General features: G+C 34.9%; 1 protein-coding gene across 2 annotated transcripts in view; it reads right to left on the minus strand.

Annotated features, from left to right (window-relative positions):
- Positions 1 to 21,446, minus strand: part of LOC150085486 (tRNA-uridine aminocarboxypropyltransferase 1) — an 88,507-nt gene that overhangs the window by 45,328 nt on the left and 21,733 nt on the right. Inside the window, exons 3-4 of one of the 2 annotated variants that reach the window (XM_090373293.1) lie at positions 21,198 to 21,435; positions 13,804 to 13,941 (exon numbers count right to left, since the gene is read on the minus strand). In XM_090373293.1, the coding sequence (XP_090229419.1) occupies positions 13,804 to 13,941; positions 21,198 to 21,434 (375 nt within the window). In that variant the 5' untranslated portion in view covers position 21,435. Of the gene's footprint in view, positions 1 to 13,803; positions 13,942 to 21,197; positions 21,439 to 21,446 lie in introns of both variants that reach the window. The other variant, XM_090373292.1, reaches the window with a different exon arrangement.

Raw genomic sequence — 21,446 nt, forward strand, 5'->3', positions numbered from 1 at the left:
TGTTGAAGTTAAACGTAAGAAAAGCACCTGGGGGGGATGGGATCTATCCAGTTATATTAAAGGAGGCGGCAAAGCAACTAAACAAACCCTTAGCCATAATTATTAGAGCATCCCTGGACTCAGGGGAGGTTCCCATGGACTGGAGATGTGCAAATGTATCCCCAATTCACAAAGGGGGATCGAAGGGTGACACGAGTAATTACAGACCAGTTAGTTTAACTTCTGTTCCGGGTAAAATAATGGAGTCGCTGGTTAAAGATGCATTGCAGGATCATCTAGACAAGACTTCAGCAATAATTCAGACACAGCATGGGTTTGTTAAGGGAAAGTCTTGTCTGACAAATTTGATAGGATATTATGATGTGGTTACAAAGGAACTGGATGCAAAAAATTATTTTGATATCATATATTTGGATTTCAGGAAAGCTTTTGACACTGTTGCTCATGGAAGACTATTGTACAAATTGGAGCAGAATGGTATTAAGGGTAAGTTGCTACAATGGATAAAAGGATGGTTAAGTGGGAGAAGACAGAGAGTGGTAATCAATGGGTGCTGCTCTTCTTGGACTAATGTTATTAGTGGTGTCCCACAGGGTTCGGTGTTAGGTCCACTGTTGTTTTGTATATTTATCAATGATATTGATGAAGGTATATCAGGCTTAATGTCGAAGTTTGCAGATGATATAAAGGTTGGCAGGGTTGTTAATGACAGTAATGGCAGTGTGCTACTGCAACAGGATCTAGATAATTTGGGCAGATGGGCTAAGAAGTGGCAACTGAAGTTTAACCTTGACAAATGCAAAGTACTGCATATGGGTAGAAGTAACCCCAGAGAAACGTACCAACTGTGTGGTACTACACTTAAGGTGGTAGAAAATGAAAAAGACCTGGGAGTAATTGTGCAGGCAGATATGAAGTTTTCTGAGCAATGCAGACAGGCTGCCAGGGCAGGTCATGGGGTTTTGTCAATGATATATAGGAATTTTGCTAGCAGGGAAAAGGAGGTGATTATCCTTCTGTATAAGGCAATGGTCAGGCCACGGCTTGAGTACTGTGTACAGGTCTGGAGGCCTCATTTTAGGAAGAACGTAGATTTACTTGAGCGTGTACAGAGAAGGGCAACAAGATTGGTGAGGGGAATGAAGGGATCCTCTTATCAAGAGAGGCTTAAGTTCTGCAAATTGCAGTGGCTGGATTTGGGGTTTTTTTTTTTTTTAGGAGCATTAGCAACTAAGGCCATATTGCTCCATGACATGCGGTGGTCATTCCCTGACCTTTCCGCATCCTCTGTATTTGGTGGTGACGGGCTCGAACCCCGAGTCTAATCAAGAAGCATGTGCTACGCACTGGTGCTCCTTCCCACCTGGCTACGGAGGCGCCGCAGTGGTTGGAGACTAGGCACCTGCGCGGTGATCTGATTGAGGTGTATAAGGCCTTGAATGAGTTCAGCACGCTGAATTCTGATGGGATCCTTCCACTTGTTCGGATTACGAACCTAAGGGGGCATAAATTCAAATTAAGAAAAGACAGATGTAGAATAGATGTGCGGAAATTTACCTTTAGCCAGCGGGTGGTTAATTGCTGGAACAAACTTCCATCTGTCGTTGTGGAAGTTGATAGGTTGAATAAATTTAAGGAGGAACTGGACAGGCATTTTGAGAGAATGGTGTGATTTTTTTTTTTTTTTTTTTTTTGTTGGCTGATGCTGCATAAGCTCATACATTTGCTTTCTTGCATCACATGCCACTACTGCTACTACTACTACTACATCATACTGGCATATCACATACCCATGATCACGAGCGGCGATTTCAACGTTAACTTCGGATTGGAAGAAACTAAACAGTTAATTACTTTTCTGTAAGAAATGTTCAATCTAACTCTCAACACTATCCCTCAATTTCAACTACAAGATCAGGTACCTTAATCGACACTGTTTTCCAGAGACATTTAGCTATCATAAATCCATTGTATCTTGTCTTCCAGCTGAAATTATGGAAATTTGAGAATGATCAATAAAATATTTACAATACAAAAGCGCTTTTATTTCGTCAATATATATACAAATCAAAATACCTAAAAGAAACACAAAGATTAGTAACTTTTACGGAAATGACGTCATTTCCACATTGCATTTTTGTGACAAATTGGTTTTATTTCAGTCTGAAATTTAGTAGGTGCTGCCAAAGATGTTTTCATATCAAAAAAGGTACTAAAGTGTCAACTTTAATGAGCCTCTAATCAACTCTATGTGGAACAAGATTCTGTTCTCAATGTCAAGGACATTTCCTTTTTTTTCTTTTTTAAAAAAAAAATTCCTTTTCAAAAAATTGTCTGTGTTACATTTTATGTTGAATCTTCTCATGCTGTAGTATACTTTTATAAATACATATCAAGTGCTTATGTAAATAAATTTACATGTTTGTCAAAATTATGAGTTTTTTTTTTTACTTTGCAAATAATTGGAAGTGTACTGTATAAACTAGTTTGCAATCAAGTTACTAAAAGATTAGTTATTAGGGAAGTACATAAGGGGATTAGGACACTAAAGCAGACTACAAGAAGTCTTTGGTAAAAGAAAAGTAGCCAAGCATTCTTTGCTTATGTTAAAACTAGAAGAAAGGATGAACCACATTGGTCCATTAGATATGAATGGTATAACTATTAATGATCCTGTTGAGGTTGCTGATAAACTGAATAAATATTTTGCATCTACAGTCCCACATGAAGTTCTTATGAACAGGGATAACAAAAGTACAGGTAACCCTCTTATAGCACAGTTATTAGGTTCCTGTAAAATGTTGTGTTGTGCAAATAACATGGTTTTATGCAAAACCATGTTATTTGGGACTAAGAAAAAGTACAAAAAGTGGATTACGTTCCAAAAGTTAACAAAAATACACTATTTTGTTAACAAAATGTTAACAAAATTAACAAAAATACACCATTCTAGATTTCGTGTATCTTCTGCTCTCTTTAAAAAATCAGTAATCTGGGTTTGTTTGCTTTTGCTTGATAAATCTTTGTGAATTTCGTCATATGTAACTAAGCATTTTTGAAGCTCCCTTTTGAATTTTGGGCTCCTTTCATTCAAGAATCTGCATTCAAAAAATAGGATCCTAATTGCTCAGCTAACTTTATGCCTTCCCATATGCTTTTCAGTGTAAAATTTGGAAGTTTAGAATTTTCATCTGCGATATCATCATCTGAATTGATTCAATGCCCCAATGCCATTGGGGCATTGAATTTATCTCAATGCACCAATGGTAGAGAAAGAAGCTGCTACGCCAGCTTCTTTTTCTACCAGTAATCATATTTATTTATTTTTTTAGGAGCATCGGCTGGGCTTCAGTAGTCATATCATCAAAACCTTCCCCTTCTACCAACATAGCAAGTTATACTATCGCACCGATTCCGTTTTCTGCCCGTTCGAGTTCGATCATATTTCCTGAATGAACTGACTCTAGCCATACATTTTTCCACACGCATTTAACATTGACAGTTTTACTTCTTTCAGCAATAAAGCTATGATTGTGATACAGTCCACAATTGAGAAATATTTCCAAGCCTCCATTACTTCAATAGATTTGGAATCAATTTTTTCTGAAATCCATTGTAACGATTTTCTGATGGAATGAGTTTTAAAGGTGGATATAATGCCTTGTCCTAATTTTTTTTTTTTTTTTTTTTTTGTTGGCACATCGGCTTCTGTGGCCATAATGCACCTCCCAAGGTTTTTTTTTTTGCACTACTCTGATCCAAATCCAAGGTGGGATTCGAACCCTTGTCCTAATAGCTGAATGAAAGAAATTGCATTAACCAAGTACAACTGTGGTGGTAGGAACATAACTTCAACGTTTGGATGACTTAAATCTTTTGGATGGCCTTGTGTGCTATCGAACAGTAATAAAACTTTGAAATCTAGATTTTTCCACAAGTTCAATAGCACAGAACGTAACACGGGAATTTCCCAACAAAATAAAATACAGGGATTTCTCAATTTTTTTTTTTTTTTTTTTTTGACTAGCGAGTCAACAGTGGGGATTCAAAAAGTGGAAACGTTGAAAAATTACATCCAACAGAATAGCAGGGTTTCCCCCACACACAAAAGCTCAAAAATACACTGTTATGCGAGTTTACCGAAATTCTCTAACTGCATTAGAGTAGCACGTTGTGCGAGAATTTCTGCAATTTATCAACTGTGTTAGAGAAAAACTGTGTTGTAGAAGTACCATGTTATATGGGGGTTGCCCGCATATCTAATTCTAAAGGGAGGTAAATGATTTTATGACACCTGAAAGTTGGAAGAGAACATGTTAAAGTTGAAATTAAAAATGCACCTGACACTGATGGAATCTCTCCAATTATACTACGAGAAGCAGCAAAAGAAATAGGCACATCTTTAGCTATAATAATGAAAGCATCCCTGAATTCAGAGGATATCCCTACAGACTGGAGGATGTACATATCTCTCCTGTTCATTAAGAGAATTCAGAAGACAACGTAATAATTACTGACCAATAAGTGTGACTTCTGTGTTAGGGAAAATAATGGAGTCAATGGTTAGGAAAGTAGATCAAGATTATCTTGAATGGAGCTATAAAACAATTACAGATGGATATGTTAAAGGGAGATCATGCCTGCCCAATCTGATTAGCTTGTGTGAGGTCATTAATTGACCATACAAGGAAATAGGATGAACACACTTCAAGGAAGAATCAGAGATACCAGATTTATACTTTTCATTCCATTAATAATTTCCAACCATCAAAGTCTTTCTGCTTTACACATTTAGTAGATAATATGTCACTGTTACTACATATTTGCAACAAATAAAATCATTCATTTTATGAGACATACCGTATTTTCTGGTGTGTAAGACACATCAGTGTATAAGACACACCCCAAATTTTTAATAATAAAATGTGGAAATAAATAAATCACAATTTCTTTTTTCATATAACTATATTTCAACATTTAAGAATTATAACTATAAGAATTTTAATAATGTAAAATTCTTTATAAATTTCTTAATCAAATTCTTGAATCCAAGAGCCATTATCAATTAAAATCCAGTTAGAAAAACATCACGAAGGTGTTCAAAACTTATTCTTATAACCAAACAGCAATAAACGGTGGTGTGTTTGTCCGGTTATTTTTGAAACAACTTCCTAATTTGGAACCCCTCCCCTTCATCAGTTATCTTACGTTCAGACAGAATCTTTTTCCGGTTCGCACAACGTAAAGTGTTTTAATCACAAAGCATTGCTTTTGCTGATTTAATATTTCTTGTCTATATAAAGTGTGTGTTTAATTAGCGCCTAAAATGAAGCTACAACAAAAATTAAAAATCGTTAAAGAGTTAGAAAATGGCAAAAAGGTTATGACATTGGCCAAGAAATACAGCATAAATGAATCTAGCATTTGACAAATTAGGGAAAATGCTGATAAAATTAAAAGTTCAATTATCTGTTCCACATCACTGACTGCAAAAAAGCACTACAAAAGTGAGAACTCTGTTAACAGAGAAAACTGAAAAATTGCTTTCTTTCTGGATAGAAGATCTTAATCAAAAGAGAATGCCTCTTAGTTCAGATATTATTTGCACCAAAGCCCTGTAAATTTTTAATTGCTTACAAGAAGAAGCCGGTCCATCCAATGCAGACATTTTCCAGGCCAGTAAGGGTTGGATTGAAAATTTAAAAAAATGTCAAATTCTTCACAATCTAAAATTAATGGGCAAAGCAGCCAGTGCAGATACGGAAGCTGCTTCTTTGTATCCAAAAACTTTAAAGGATGTTATTGTGATTGAAGGCTATCTAGCAAGTCAAGTGTTTAATGCTCATGAGACTGGCTTATTTTGGAGGCATATGCCAAGCCGAACATTCATTTCAAAAGAAGAGAAAACTGTCCCAGGTTTCAAAGCTGCAAAAGATAGGTTAACACTTTTGTTATGTGGCAATGCAGAAGGTGACTTTCAGTATAAACCGCTTCTAATTTATACGTCACAAAATCCTTGTGCTTTTAAAGGAATATCAAAAAGCTCCTTACCAGTTCATTGGAATTCGAGCAAAAAAGCCTGGATGATAGCTAAAATCTTTGAGAATTGGTTTTTAAATTGCTTTTGCATCGAAACGAAGAAGAACATAGCATTCAAAATCTTGCTTATTCTTGATAATATGCCCAGTCATCCTGCACATTTGTCTGATCTACACCCAAATATGAAAGTTACCTTTCTTCCAGCAAATACAAGTTCGTTAACTCAGCCGATGGACCAAGGTGTTATAGCTTCCTTTAAACTTTATAACCTAAGAAGATATTTTTTTACAATTGGTAGAAGCTACTGATGGAACAGGCAGTCTTACAATTCGAGATTATTGGCGGAATTATAACATTCTTGATGCTGTAAAAAATATTGAATTTGCATGGGATGAAGTTAAGAACTCAACAATGAATGCAGTGTGGAAAAAACTGTGGTCACAAAACTGCACTAAAGAAGCCACAGTCGAAATGCTGGAGGTAGTTGAAATTGTGAAAACTGGCAAAATGGTTAGTGGAGAGGGATTTGAAGAACTGGAACCAGCAGATATCACAGAAGTCCTTGAATGTCATAGAGAACAATTATCAGTAGATGATATTTTTTTTAAATGTGAAGAAGAAGATAACAAAAATGATAAAAACAAAGATGCACACAAAAATTTGACCGCAAAGAGACTAGCTGAGTTATTAAGACTTGCAAATCAGCTTAGCCAAGAAGCTCTGGATATGGATCCTAATTTGGAGAGGAGTTTAAATTTTTGCAGAACTTTATCATTAGCTTTAGTTCCTTACAAAGAAATTTATAGAGAAAAACAGTGCTACTAAGCAAACAACTTTAACTAATTTTTTTCAAAAAGTTACGGATACTGTTGCAAGTTTATCACAGCAAACAGCAACAAAGAAGCAATGAATTCAGATTAAAAATCTAGAGGTAATTTTCAATTAAATTTTTTTTGCACATTTTTTTTGTACAGGTATAGAACTCTCATTATGTCATACTAGGTTTCGCACAGTCCAAATCCCAGAACATAACCCCCATGCAAATTGGGGAATGACTGTATTTTTAAAAAGTAATAATTTTTTCTTCATATTCAAGGGGCATTTCTTGAGCCAACTTTGTTCGAGTCCTCGCGGAAAGCCATTTCTCTTCATAAAAACGGTAGCACCAAGATGGTCCACCTTTGAAGTCTAAGATACAGTGGGTTAAGGTAAATTTCTGGGCTCCTATTTTATTATCTTAGTAGATATTGCTATTCCATTTTTCACAATGGTTTAAAACCCAATCCAAAATAACTGCTTCTACTGCTGGCCACTGTGCCTCTTTGCCTCGTAGACATCTTTTCGCCTTGTTTATTGAAGTTAAAATATCTTTTTGTTGACACCAAATTCTAATAATTTTTCTGTTGGTGGGGGACCAGAAATAAAAGCTGCTCTATTGCCATGTATCTCCACATAAGCACTACAAGCAACTTATAGCCCATGGTATAAGAAATCCTCTTGTTCTTATTTAACTCGGCCATTATCTGTGAATAAAAAAATAAGGTTTCCACTTTCTTCAAAATAAAGTCACAATGCAAAATACCTAAATATAACAACTGCTATCTATGGTATTGACATTGTTAACAGAACGAAAATCAAAACACGAAAATAGCATTGTAACTATTTCACACTACAGCAACATCTACACAAGATACGTAACCCGCTTACGCTACATTTAAGGGTCCATGTCACTCACCTTATACTTGTTAATAGCGTTAATGAAAACTCCAAAATTAAAATACGGCTTTCGGTACTCTGTGTATAAGATGCATCTTGATTTTAGGACTAATTATGGGGTAAAAAAAAAAGTGCATCTTATACATCGGAAAATATGGTAATAGATCACATATTAGTTCACAATAAAAAAAAAGATGGTCCAGTGCGGGTTGGCAGACTGACCGCATTTAGCAGTCGGGACTTGAACCTCGGTCTACTCAAGGAGCGTGTGCTACTGCACTTCTGCCCATGACCACTCAGCTATGGAAGCCTTAGTTCGCAATATAGTACTTAATGGCACAATAGTACGTAACTAAATTTTAAAGTAATGCAATTGGCGAAATCATATTGCACCATTATACCTCATGTTAAAAGATATTAGAAAACTGCAATACCTATACTGGAGGATGGCAAACCCTTGACCTTTAATTTTTGGGCAAACATGCTACCCACTAGACCAATTTCTTCCCATTTTACATATTTACTAGAATGTGTATTGTTACTACATATTTGTAACAAATAAAATCATTCATTTTGAAAAAATTAGTATATCACATACTAATTCCCTGTATGGTACTTAATAGTACAGCAGTATGCATTTAATTTTTAAGGTGATTTGATTGGTGAAATCATATTGCACCATTTAATCCTCATATTAAAAGATATTGGGAAATTTCCATACTCATACTGGAGGCAGGATTGAAGCCAATCACCTTTATTTCTCAGGAAGGCATACTACCCACTAGACCAGGGGTTCTTAACCTGGTGCTCGCGAGCACTCTTTTACTCTTTAAAAAATATATTTTGCTCGCAACCTATCCTAAAATGGGTGCTCGCGAGCACCTTCACTTAAGCTAAAATATTTATATATAAAAGTTTGTATTTAAAAAAGGTGCTTTCTATTTCTCAACTTTCTAGAGGTTCTACAAAAATCCATGCCAATCTTCGCTAGAAATTCCTTTTTTTAACCCGATGCCTCAAATTCTATGAAATAGCATAGGATCGTATAATAATGTCACAGAATTCATTAGTATATAGTAGTTCAGTAGTGGATACAGAACTCGATTTCAACAGAAAACATGCAAATGACTGCCAGATAGATTTACCTTCATCCTATCAAGAACCTCTGTAAATGCACATACTAATTAGGTCTACATAATACACTAATAATAATAGAAAATGTAATTTTCTGTAAGACATACTCTCTAACCTTCTTGGAAAAAAAATGAAAACGGCTTTTTAAGTTGAAAATTGCCATATATTAGCAAATATGGCAATTTTCGCCATATATGCTTTCGCCATATATTTTCGCCAAAAAAGTGGAACCCTACTGTATTATCTAAAAAAAATATTCAAATGTGATTTTTCAACAATATTTTTAGATTACACATTTAGTTGGCAAGAAGCATATTTATTTTATCGTGCAATCAAAAGCTCTCCCTGAATTCACATTGGTAAAATTAAAATATTATCTCTGGTCATATGACTTCATCAAATTACGCTATTGGCTCACCTGAGCTTGCCAAGTGTGGAATACATAGTAATAATAAATATGTCCATAGTCTAAAAACTTAGGCTACGGACATATCTTTTAAAAAATCATTAAACATCTGGCATATGTTGTCTGGATTTATGAATCAAGCCAAGGATGCTGGATTTGAGGTTTTGTATATATAATGTACAAGGCTGATGCAATTTTATTCACCAATTTATATATTTCATTTATTTTCTTTTTTCATGAAACCCCAAACGTGAAAGGTATTCGAAGGCTAAGAAGACAGATGATATTAACACTTGAATTTCTACATATTGTAATTTTCAGGAAATATGTGTGAAGGAAGGTGTTCCAAAGAACAGAAGTAGAAGGGATCAATGAGAAAGAGGAAAAGTTGGTTCTGTGAGTTTAGAGTTGGACAGCAAATAGATTTTTGCCAGTTGTCGCATATGTTCACATCAGTTTGAAAGATAGCAGGGGAATAGGAGATGCCACTTCAGAAATACAGTGCCCTTAGAAGTATCTACATAAAAGGCATGCAGAAGAAACTGATAATCTATGAGACAGGAAGCAGAAAAATTTTATAAGAAATTGGTCTTAACTAACTTGACTTCCCTCTTTTGAATAGAGTCTAGGAGCTTCAAAGGTTTTTGGGGCACCACCCCATATGTGGAAACAATTTTCCATAGTTGGGAGAGGGGTTGAGCTTTGTACAGTCAGACGCTGTTGTTTGTTTGTTTGTTATTTGGTTTTTAGGAGCATTAGCAACTATGCTCCGGGGATATGCAGTGGTCATTCCCTGACCTTCCCACATCCTCCGTATTCGGTGGTCATGTGCTCGAACCCCGGTCTGATCAAGAAGCGTGTGCTACGCACTGCTGCTCCTGCCCACCTGGCTACGGAGGCGCCCAGAAGCTGGTAAGGAGAAAAGTAATGATGAAAGTAAAAAAGCAAACTCAGTTTTTAGATGCAGAGAAAGCAATATTTTCTGATGTGTTTATGCCAACACAGTGCCTCCTGTCAGAGTAATCCTCAATAGAGATGTGTGATCATCTAGAAATCTGAGTGTCATTGAAGATGAGCATAAGAGCAGTAGACACTTTTTTGCAAGAAATAAGAGCTGACTGAGTTTGAAAAGCATTGAGATTAACTAAGTTTTCTTTGCACCACTGAAGAATTATCTGGAGATCAGCATTTAAGGAATTGGTGGTTGATATTCAAAATGTTTTAGCTGTTTGTGCAGTCTAAGGTTTCTCACACTGGAGGTAGAATGTTGTTTGCTCATCACCAAAACTACAAATAGGATTTCCGGTCAGTGGAAGCAGATCATTAATATACAAGAGGAAAAGAGTTGAAGAAACAACTGAACCTTAGGGAACACAAGCATTAGCAGAGAAGACAGAGCCATCTACCATTACCCATATAGAGCAGTCAGAGAGAAAACTAGATACCCAATTGCAACATTTGACAATCCTTAAGGTGGGAGCTTGTTTGGAAGACCCTTATGCTTTACATTATCAAAGGCCTTGCAAATGTCAAGAGCAACTGCTTTAGTTTTACCCGACTTGTCCATCAAATTTATTCACAGATGAGTAACATAAACCAAAATAACTGTTAATATACTCTGATGAAATCTATATTGCAATCACTGACAATAGGACAATAAGTAGAAAGGAGATTTGTCAATTTTTTTAGAACTGGCTGGACGTGAACAAATTTTTACACATGAGGGAAAAACAGCAATGGAATACAGAAGTGTAAAGAGACAACACAAAATAGGATCAAAGCTCAGAAGTGCACAATTTGAGAAAAATTGAAGAAATGCCGTCAGGACCTTAAGTTTTCATAGCATCAAGGGTATTCAGAATTCTTTTTTCTTTTTTTTTTTTTTTGGTAGTTGTTGGTGCATCAGCTTCTGTGGCCATAATGCACCTCCCAAGATTTTTGCAGTACTTTGATCCAAGCCAAAGGCGGGATTTGAACCCACGACCTTTGGGTTGCTAGGCAGGCACTTGAACCACCAGGCTAGCCCGGTCGGCCAGAATTCTTCTACTAGGCTTAAAGTAAGAAGACCATAGGAGGCATGAGTGGAGTGTGCTTTGATATGGTAAGAGGTGATTTACCCAGATCATAAATACAAAAGTTGGAAGAAAAGTAGGATACTAATAGGTCAGCTTTATCTTTAGCTGAGAATGCAATAGAATCATCACATTGTAACAGAGGTAAAAGTACATATGGACAGAAGTTGTGATCAACAGCTTTTGGAAGCGATCAGAAAGGCTTGATTAACATTTAATAAAGTTTTCTACTCTTAGCCTGTTCAAAAATCAAATTTGGATTCATTAATAATTGTTTTACAATCACTTCAAGCTTCAGTGTGTAGGCAGATGTGTAAAGTGGAAGATCTGGATACAAAGCCAGGGTCCTGAGCTGGATATCACCATTCTTCTCTATCTTGGTGATTCCTTTCTACTTTTGACTCTCTCTCACTTAGGGTAACTCAGAATTTTTTTTTTTTTTTTTTTTTTAGCTGGTGCAGCATAAGCCTCAGGCTTCCTTGCACTATATGGCTAGTAATAATAATAATAAGTCAATTGCCATGTGCTACATTCTTCTCTTGAGCAACCATAGCACATTTATTGGAAAAACCAAGGGTTATATAAAGAACAAGATTTAAGGGTAGAATGTGGAACAAAGGATTTGATCATCCCTACAAGAATAATTTCACTGACATGATCTGAGGAAACATTGGGATAGGAAGATTTAAGATTTAAAACAGTAATTCAATCAAGGGAAAAAGGAATAGCATCATGCAGCCATCCCCTTTCACATTTTTGTAATGCTAAATAACATGCTGAGATGGCTGTGTATGCATGTGTGTGTGTGTGTGTGTGTGTGTGTGTGTGTGTGTGTGTGTGTGTGTGTGTGTGTGTGTGTGTGTGAGAGAGAGAGAGAGAGAGAGAGAGAGAGAGAAAGAGAAAGAGAGAGAGAGAGAAAGAGAGAGAGAGAGAGAGACTGCACTGGAGAAAAGACCATCACCAAGTTGTGAATATTTGGAGGGATTGTTGGTAAAGAAAAGATCAAGAATACTGGGATTTTCTGGTAGGTAGAACCAGTTGTGTAAAGTCATTAGTAATTGCAAAAGTCTCAGACCAACTGAAAAAAACTGAAGCTAGGTGGAGTTGTGAATATTAAAGTTACTGTTATGAAAAAGATTAGAAAAAGTTGAGTTTTGAAAAAATGCTGAGTTTCCAATCTCTTTCCTAACATTAAGGAAGATAACAGATTTTAAGACAGAGGAAATTGCACATTAGGAAAGCTCTGATAAGGAATATCAGAACAAACATATGCATAAGCACCATATAAGTGAAAGGAATCAGAGAGCAAATAAATAGGACAACTGATAATTAAGATTCTGTCAGAAAAAGTATGAGGCTTGGCAGATTGTAGGTGAAATGGAGAACACTGAGATTGGAAGTAACGTCATCTATATTTATGAAATGAAGCAGATGGTTTATGAGAAGGGTAGAAATTTTCACAGATAAGTCTTTGCTATTAGTTGACTATTCACGATGCATTGAATAATTAGGATAAAAGTAGAGAAAGGACTGTGTCATATGGATTAATGAAATTTTTTGGATATGGCATAGAATATATCCCACTCTTTGGCATAATGTGCCTTCAGCAGTGTCTCCTAAATACATTCTATTCAGACACCCTCTGGTCACTAATTGACAGAGTATATGGAAAAAGATTATACCAGCTGATCTGGATGCCTCCTAGAGGGTTACCAATAAGTTCGCTCTAATGAACTATCCAGCAGGCAGCCTGAGAAAACTTTTAAAACTGTACTCACACAGTGTAAGGTATACTGGATCTCACCATGATTTTAAAAGACATTACTCATACTGAATGACAGAAGGAATAGGGGATTGATTGGGCTTTGCTCTGGAAACTAAATATGGGTTTTGTTACTTCAAGCCTCCAATAAACAAAGTGTCGCACTGCACTGAGTAATGAGAGTTACCAGCTATCTAGTACTGCCTGGTGACACAGAGGGTCAGCCATTCTTCTGTTTTTTTTTATATTTTTTTTTATTTTGTTAGTTGTTGGCGCATCGGCTTCTGTGGCCATAATGCACCTCCCAAAGGTTTTTGCATTTACTCTGATCCAAGCCCGAGGCTGGATTCGAACCCGCGACCTTTGGGTTGCCAGGCAGGCACTTTTCCTACTAGCCCGGTCGGCCCATTCTTCTGTGTGATGCGGACATCCCACCTCAATCCCTGCTTACATTGGTTCATTTTCAGGTGTGAACCAAGATGTAAGCAGGGTAGCATAAGCATTATTGCAGTAAAAGAGGTTTACATAAATTGTGTAATGATCTTTCAAACTCAGAAGAAAGAAATTTTTAAATTGAAATTAAACAAATTTTGAAGAACTTCAGCAAACTTAGGATGGTACAGATGAGCAGAAAGAATGGGAGAAGGGAGATTAGCTAAACAGATAACTTTTACCTTATCTTTGTCATAACACGGAATATCAGGATAAGTGTAAATCTTCACATCATCTGGTGCAAGTATAGCAGCATGAGCAGAAGTACTTTTTCCATCTACTTCTCGTGGATGTTTAATAATATCAACCAAAATTGGCAGCTAAAATAAAAACAAGAATTTTTACAAAAAAATTACACCAATCACTACATCATATAAAAAATAAAAAGACTTGTTTATTTTCATACTCCAAGATAGGGATTTTGTGGCATCATATTTAGGTTTCTGTGTTAAATAACATACATTAGTAAACAATTTGAATTTGCTGTCTATTAGAGGGACTGTAATAATAAGACAATTCTAATGCAGATAAATAAGCTACAAAACCTCTCCATTATATCTGTTAAAATAAACTGAAAACTAACTGAAAATTAATCCCAAATTCTTAATATAACCACCTCATGAGAGAGAGAGAGAGATCCCTACTGTAAGACAGCAAACTAGAAAATGTTTAAGTAAGCCAACCAAGGAAAAGAGGAATAGCAATCACATATATAAAATCCCAATCACCTAATAGATGACTGGGATTTTGACCATAGGCAACACATTAACATGTGTCGCTTATGGTCAAAAGAGAATAATTTTAGTACAAGTACAAGTAGGCCTTTTTTATGGCTCGAGTTAAGGGATGCTTTCTTGACACTAACATGACTTCTCCATATATGTAACAGAAGTCATCCAGACTATTCACACAATTACGGAGCATATTACTCTTACACAACACAAATATTGCCCAAAAAGTAGGAATCTCACAGAGAACAACCGTTAACTGAGAACAAATCACCCAGTACCTAGCCATATTCAAGGATTACTACAACAGAGTTGAAGATGCAGTCGACAAACCTTATCACGCAATTCAGAGCGAGGCAACAGTTGCTGATCAGGTGATAAGGGAGTGGCGGTACTAAAGGTGCAATGTTGGCATGCATTTTGCCAAGAGCCGCAGTTGATAATGTAGAGTAACTTGCTAATATGAGACCCCAACTATAATTCGAAAACAAGAGGCAATTGGCAAATTTTAATTTGATTTTTGTGTTTAGCAGCATAAAATTAGTAAGACTGGGTATTTTCGTTTTCGTAACATTTTACGTGTTGACCAGTGTTATCCAAATCTTTTTTAGAAAATTCATTTCAATCTCTCAAGAAACATATCCAGCACTATAAATAAAAAGCAATTTAAAAACAATTTTGCTGATAGAGCCTTGAGTACTCTTGAAGGAACATGAGTAGAAGATTAAAGTTTCTGTAACCAATGACATGCAAACATCATGTGATAAAACAAATGCAGCAGACTACCAGCTCAAACTGCTTGATGTAAGGCAGAACTGCTACAATGATGCTAAACATGTAACTCACTGAATTTTTGTACACAGTTTGACAATTTCTTGCATAACTAAGTTCTAAACAATAGTTATGGTGAATGAAATAATGGAACTTTCAAAGATGATTTGCCAATACTTTCAACAAAGCCAATACTTTCAATGTCATACTTTCAAGTGGGTTTTTCTGCACTGAACAACATATAAACTTATTGTTAATATGTTAATACACTAAAACAAACAATGATGGCTTAATTCAAAAATACTCAAGATCTAAGTAGGCCAAGGCTGTTATTTTTGAAAAAAAAAAAAAAAAAAAAACAATTACTATGTTGTCATTATGAGAGTTTCTGGCACAAAGGCTATTTAAGTTATATTGCAAACTATCAATATCGTCAAGGCTAGATATAGCAACTATTGATGAAACAGAAAGAAGCAGTTATGTAACTGAATTTGTTTTAAAAAAGAAAAAAAAATTCTTACAGATATTCATCATTTTCTATGGTAATGATAAGGGTTCTTTTAGATCAGAACAGAGAACTGAAGAAAAAGAAGAGCTAAATGTTGTACAAAGCACTTTCAATTAATATTATTCTTTACTCTGAGCACGCGTGCGCGCAGACTGCAGAGACACACACACTGCAGAGGATTACCTCCCATAAGGAGAAAAAATTCATTAAGCCAGGTCTGACTTATTTGGGTTGTGGCTTTGGATTCTATTTGGATGAAAGCTGATCGCTCATAACTATGGTTCATGTTTAAATTGCAGTAGCTTATTATGCAATTGAGTTTGCCATATTAATATCCATTGATCTTTACATATTCTTTGTATAGCAAACTTATAGTCAAGAAATGAGACTCTTACAAATGTGATAAGGCTATGCTAGATGGGTTTGGCAGCACGATCTGTACCAGGGTAGCCAACCTGCAGCATATGAGCCACAAGTGACCCATACAGCTCTTCTCAGTGACCTGAATATGTGTGCATGCACACATTTATTAATGTGTGGACTCTGTGGCATACACATTACAGTCAAACTTGGTTATAATGAGCACAGAAATAACAAGATCACAGCTGTAATGAGCAAAAAGCCATAATTATTTTAATTTATGTGTATTCCCATACAATCGCTCACTGTTATGACAAGTGTACTACACAGATATGCCACACAAATTATGGTAACTAAGCAAACATTCTTAATTACTTGGGTAGTTGAAGAAACCCAATTCTTGGAATAGACAAAAATGTAAGGGGCAACTTAGCTTTTATGACCACCTGCATCGAATTAGCGGCCAATTTATGACCTTGTCCTTTCAGGGACAGGGCTATACAGTAGTGCATTGGCATTCCGTTTGTCGCATTACCCTATTTACAGATTGTCTTGTATTTAATGAACCATAAATTTATTTCGGGACTTCTAAGAATTTTGAAAACGGGACTTCTAAAGAGTTTTGTATGCAGATCACTTTACTATCATTTTAAAGTACAATCAGTTAGAAATGAACTCTTCCTTCAGAAACATGTCTACTAACAAAAGAAAGTGTCTCACAATTTGCGAAAAAGTCAAAATTATTCGTGTGTTAGAACATAGTGCAAAAAATGTTGAAGTGTGTAAAAAGTTTTCTTTGTCCTCTTCAACAGTATTGACATGTGGAAGAATAAACATGTTTACATATCAGCACTGGAAAAGAACATAACCGAAAAAAAAAAAAAAAAAAAAATTTAGAAAGCATGAGGTTACAAACATCGATGAAGCATTGCTTAAATGGTTCACTACACAAAGAAGTGCTGGATTTTCAACAGACAGTCCGATCTTGACTGCTCAAGCAGAAAAATTTGCTAAACAATTTGGACGAAATGATTTTGTATATAACAGAGGTTGGCTGGATAGATTTAAAAATCGACATAACATCATTTATGCGAAAATTAGTGGAGAATCTTAATCTGCAGACCAATAATGGCAAATGAATGGATTGACTGTGTTTGGGCAAAAATCAGGAAAGATTTCAATGACAAAGACACCTACAACGCCAACTAAACAGGACTTTTTTTATAATTTGACACCTGACAATACATTTAAATTCAAAGGAGAATGAATGGTGAAAAAAAAATTGGACTTGCTTGACAGTGCTTGATGCGCAAATATGACAGGAACTGATAAAAAAAAACCTGTTTGTTATCAGAAAATTGTTAAAACCTCGGTGTTTCTAAAATGTAAGGAAACTTCCTATGGATTACACTGTGAACAAGAAAGCTTGGATGACTTTGGTTATTTTTCAGCAATACATAAATGATTGGAATAAAGAGCAATTCAAAAAGAAGAAAAATATTTTATTGTTAGTTGATAACTGGCCTGCACATCCCCAGATTCAAAATTTGTCCAACATTAAGCTAGTGTTTCTGCCTCCCAGTGTGACATCAATTTTATAACCAATGAACATAGGTGTAATCAAGAATTTGAAAGATTTTCTAAAAGATTTCTAGTTTTACATCTAATCAGTCAAAGAAGACAGAAGCTTAATGAGTCTATATCGATACTGGATGCTATAAATTTATTGAATGATGTGTGGAACAGTGTTACTTCGACAACCATATCGAATTGCTTCAAGAAATCAAAATCAAATTCAAATGAAATTTCAATTGTTGATGAAGATGATGGAAATGAAGAAAACAACTTACCATTATCTGAATGGTTGCTACATAACAACATTGTAGGTTTTAATACAGATAACATCGAGGAATTTGTATGAGTCGATGACAACTTATTATCTAGTGGTCTTCCTACAGAGAGTGACACTGTAGATATCATGCTCAATAAAGACGATGATTGTAATGATGATATGATGACAAGTGAAAGTGAACCAAAATCAGAGCCGACAATCTCCCAATTTCAAGGTGCAATGGACACAGTCATTTTTTGAAGCAACTGAGGCAAATAATGAGACTTAACACATTGAGTGTTTTAAGGGGAAACTTAAGAAATATCAAAGTGAAATCTTTAAAACAAACATCAATTTTAAGGTTCATAAATAAAAAGACTAATTTAAATTGTGTTTATTATTAATTAATATTGTTTTTAATTACAGAGAAATAAATTGTTTAGTATTAAGTGTATGGTTTTAAAATTACAGACAAATAAATTGTGTGTTTAATATTAAGCGTATTGTAGTTTATACAAGCATTTAATAGAAATGATATGTAGGTATATATTTATATTATTTTTTTTCTCTCTAATATTTCTTTTGTTTTTTTTAATCTATCTTTTTATCAAGTTATTGAGAATTAAAAAAATAGGAGGTAGATTTAACTCATCACTGATATAGTGAGTAATGGTTATAACGAGGAAATTTTGTCAGCCCCTTGATGCTCATTAAAGCCAAGTTCAACTGTATATATACATGTGAGGAGTATATATATATACACAACGTTCATATATGAACTTCTTAAATGTGTCCATTTATGTATGAGTATAAACATTTCTAGTTGAACATTTCTAGACTAGAAATATTCAAGAAGGTGCTGCCATGGTATCAGTGTTTCCAAATAATCATTGGCAGTTTACAATAGATAGCATTAGGTTTATACCCTTGAAAATCTTTAGAAAAGCTCATGCTATTAGTTAATTTGTCCAATTTGGGCTTACAAAAGATGAAATTAAATAAATTCTCTAGATTTCTGATCTACAAGTTGATAAAATTGAATCAAATAATACACTAACAAATATAAAGGATATTACTGCATCAAGTCAAATACTGAATACATTTTATATAGCAAACATCTAATTACTGTATAAAAGGCAAAGTACATGAGAGTGGACAATTAGAATATCTGTATAAGCCTGTATGTTATTTTTAAATTTAATTTCATTTAATAATTTTTTTATTATTTCATTTTTTATTATTTTTATTATAGCAACTATTGATGAAGTAGGCGGTAGCAGTTATGTAACTGAATTTGTTTTAGAAAAGCAAAAAAACTCTTACAGATATGCATCATTTCCTATGGTAATGATAAGGGTTCTTTTAGATTAGAAGAGAGAACTGGGTTGTAACTGAATTGTAACTGAATTTTTTTATTATTTTTATTATAGCGGCTATTGATGAAGTAGGCGGAAGCAGTTATGTAACTGAATTTGTTTTAGAAAAGCAAAAAACTCTTACAGATATACATCATTTCCTATGGTAATGATAAGGGTTCTTTTAGATTAGAAAAGAGAACTGAAGAAAAAGAAGAGCTAAATGTTGTACAAAGTACATATTAAGTTTATCTAGCATGAAATTAATTTATATAGCTAGCAAAAATATTGTGCACCACACAGAATACAATGTTGTTGTTGGGTTTTAGGAGCATCAGCAACTAAAGCCATGTTGCTCCGTGTATATTGTCTGTAAATTGTGTGTTCTGAGGTAAATTTTCGGTTTGCTGGACGAAAACCCCATGCTATCCTTACCTGACCAACTAACTCAGCCACATTTTGAAAAAAACCCATATAAATTCCTCCTGTCGTTGACAGGATTCGAACTCAGGTCTTTTCCACCCAGTGTGGGGAGAACAGAGATCCTATCAACTGTGCTACCCACGAAGTCATGGACTACAAATATAAATGTGAGTCAGCTGTAGTCTGACATCCATTTTTTTTTTTTTTCTTGCTCTTCCAAATTATGCAATATCTGTCTTGGATGGCATGCCACATCTCCAACATGTGGCATGCCATCCAAGACATGTGGCACATTAAATAAAAAGGAAAGAGATTGGCTACTCCTGATCTACACATTCACTCCTTAATATTCAGCAAAGTTAACTACTTGCTAGTACTTATAGCAACATGTCAGAATAGATCTGAGGGTTTTACTGTTAAATATTTAGATTAATATTCTTCAACACAACCCTCTTCTGCAACTACACATTTGTTCCATCATGCCTGCCACTAATCAAAACATTTTTGGAAGCCTTCTTTCATAAATGCTTTTAGGCAATCCACTGTGCTCGAATGGTTTTCTTGAATCCACTCAAATCACTTTCATGTGCTGTTTTAATTTTGGGAATAGCCAGAGAAATGCTAGTTAATCTATCTTCAAATAATTGAAACTCTACTGTATCACAAGGTAATGAGGTAGTCCATGAAGAATCTGGATTTATCAGTCATTGAAGACTTTATCAAGGTGTGCCTTACAGCATTCTGTTAGCACCTGTAATTTGGTAGCAGTAGATTATATTTCAGATCATTTAAGTATTCGCTATATGGGTTGAGTAGCCAGGCTCTTGAATTTTTTCTATATAATTGAGTAGTGACATCTCTCTTCTAGTACTAAGCAAAGGTTAGTGGGTCTCAAGTATAGAGATGTTGTACTGGAGGCATGCTAATGCGCTCTACCTAAAAGTCACCACAGTCAAGGCAAGACCTCATTACAACTATATATAAGTAAAGCAGAATATAACAATCTGCACAATCTGACTATAACAATCTAGCATTGTGTTTTTTTTTTTAACAAGTAATCCACAGATGTTTAATATGATTTAGGAAGTGTAGTGCCTTCAACACTTGCAAGTACTACACTTAAGTTATTTTTTTTTAAGATTATTTTTGGTAACAATTTATTCTTATTACAAATAAAGTGTTTTATTTGAAAATAAACTAAGAACAGGGCCTTGTGGAATTCTCTGAACATTTCTGATCTAATATGTAATTTAATTATTCAATTTTTAAAACAACAGCAGTGAAGAATCTTCCCAGACAGATTTCAAAATATATAATTCTGTACTATTTATCTTAGTTCATTCTCATCAAAAAACTTCACTCTCATCAAAAGAATGCTCACAGAGAAGTATCTTTCTTCATAATCTAATGACAACAGATTCCTTCTATCTTCTGAAGCTTCTATTCATCTAAGAGTTGTGCTATAGACTCATTAGTTTTTAAAATTTGGGACAATCATTAAAGAAGGGAAAAAATCTGCATTTCAATAAAATAAAATACTTTTTACACACACACACACTATAATGTAATAAGCTAGGAGCATTAGTTACATAGATCATACCTTAAGTTGTGGAATACTGTTTTTTATTCCATGCATTGGAATATAACAGGTATAACAATAGTAGCGACGAGATTTCTTACAGCGAGGGCATGCACTTCTTTCTATAACTTCATTCAAAAAATCTGATGGATCAATTTTAAAATAAGACATGGGATCACAAACATCACTGAAAAGGCAACTAGATTCGATGTGATGACGCCTTGCAGATGAACCAGCTAATGAACATAAGTCTGCCATGCTGCTAAATGA

The sequence above is a fragment of the Mastigoproctus giganteus genome, chromosome 5 (assembly GCF_048544385.1).
Source record: "Mastigoproctus giganteus isolate SK-2022 chromosome 5, ASM4854438v1, whole genome shotgun sequence".
Classification (NCBI taxonomy): domain Eukaryota; kingdom Metazoa; phylum Arthropoda; class Arachnida; order Uropygi; family Thelyphonidae; genus Mastigoproctus; species Mastigoproctus giganteus.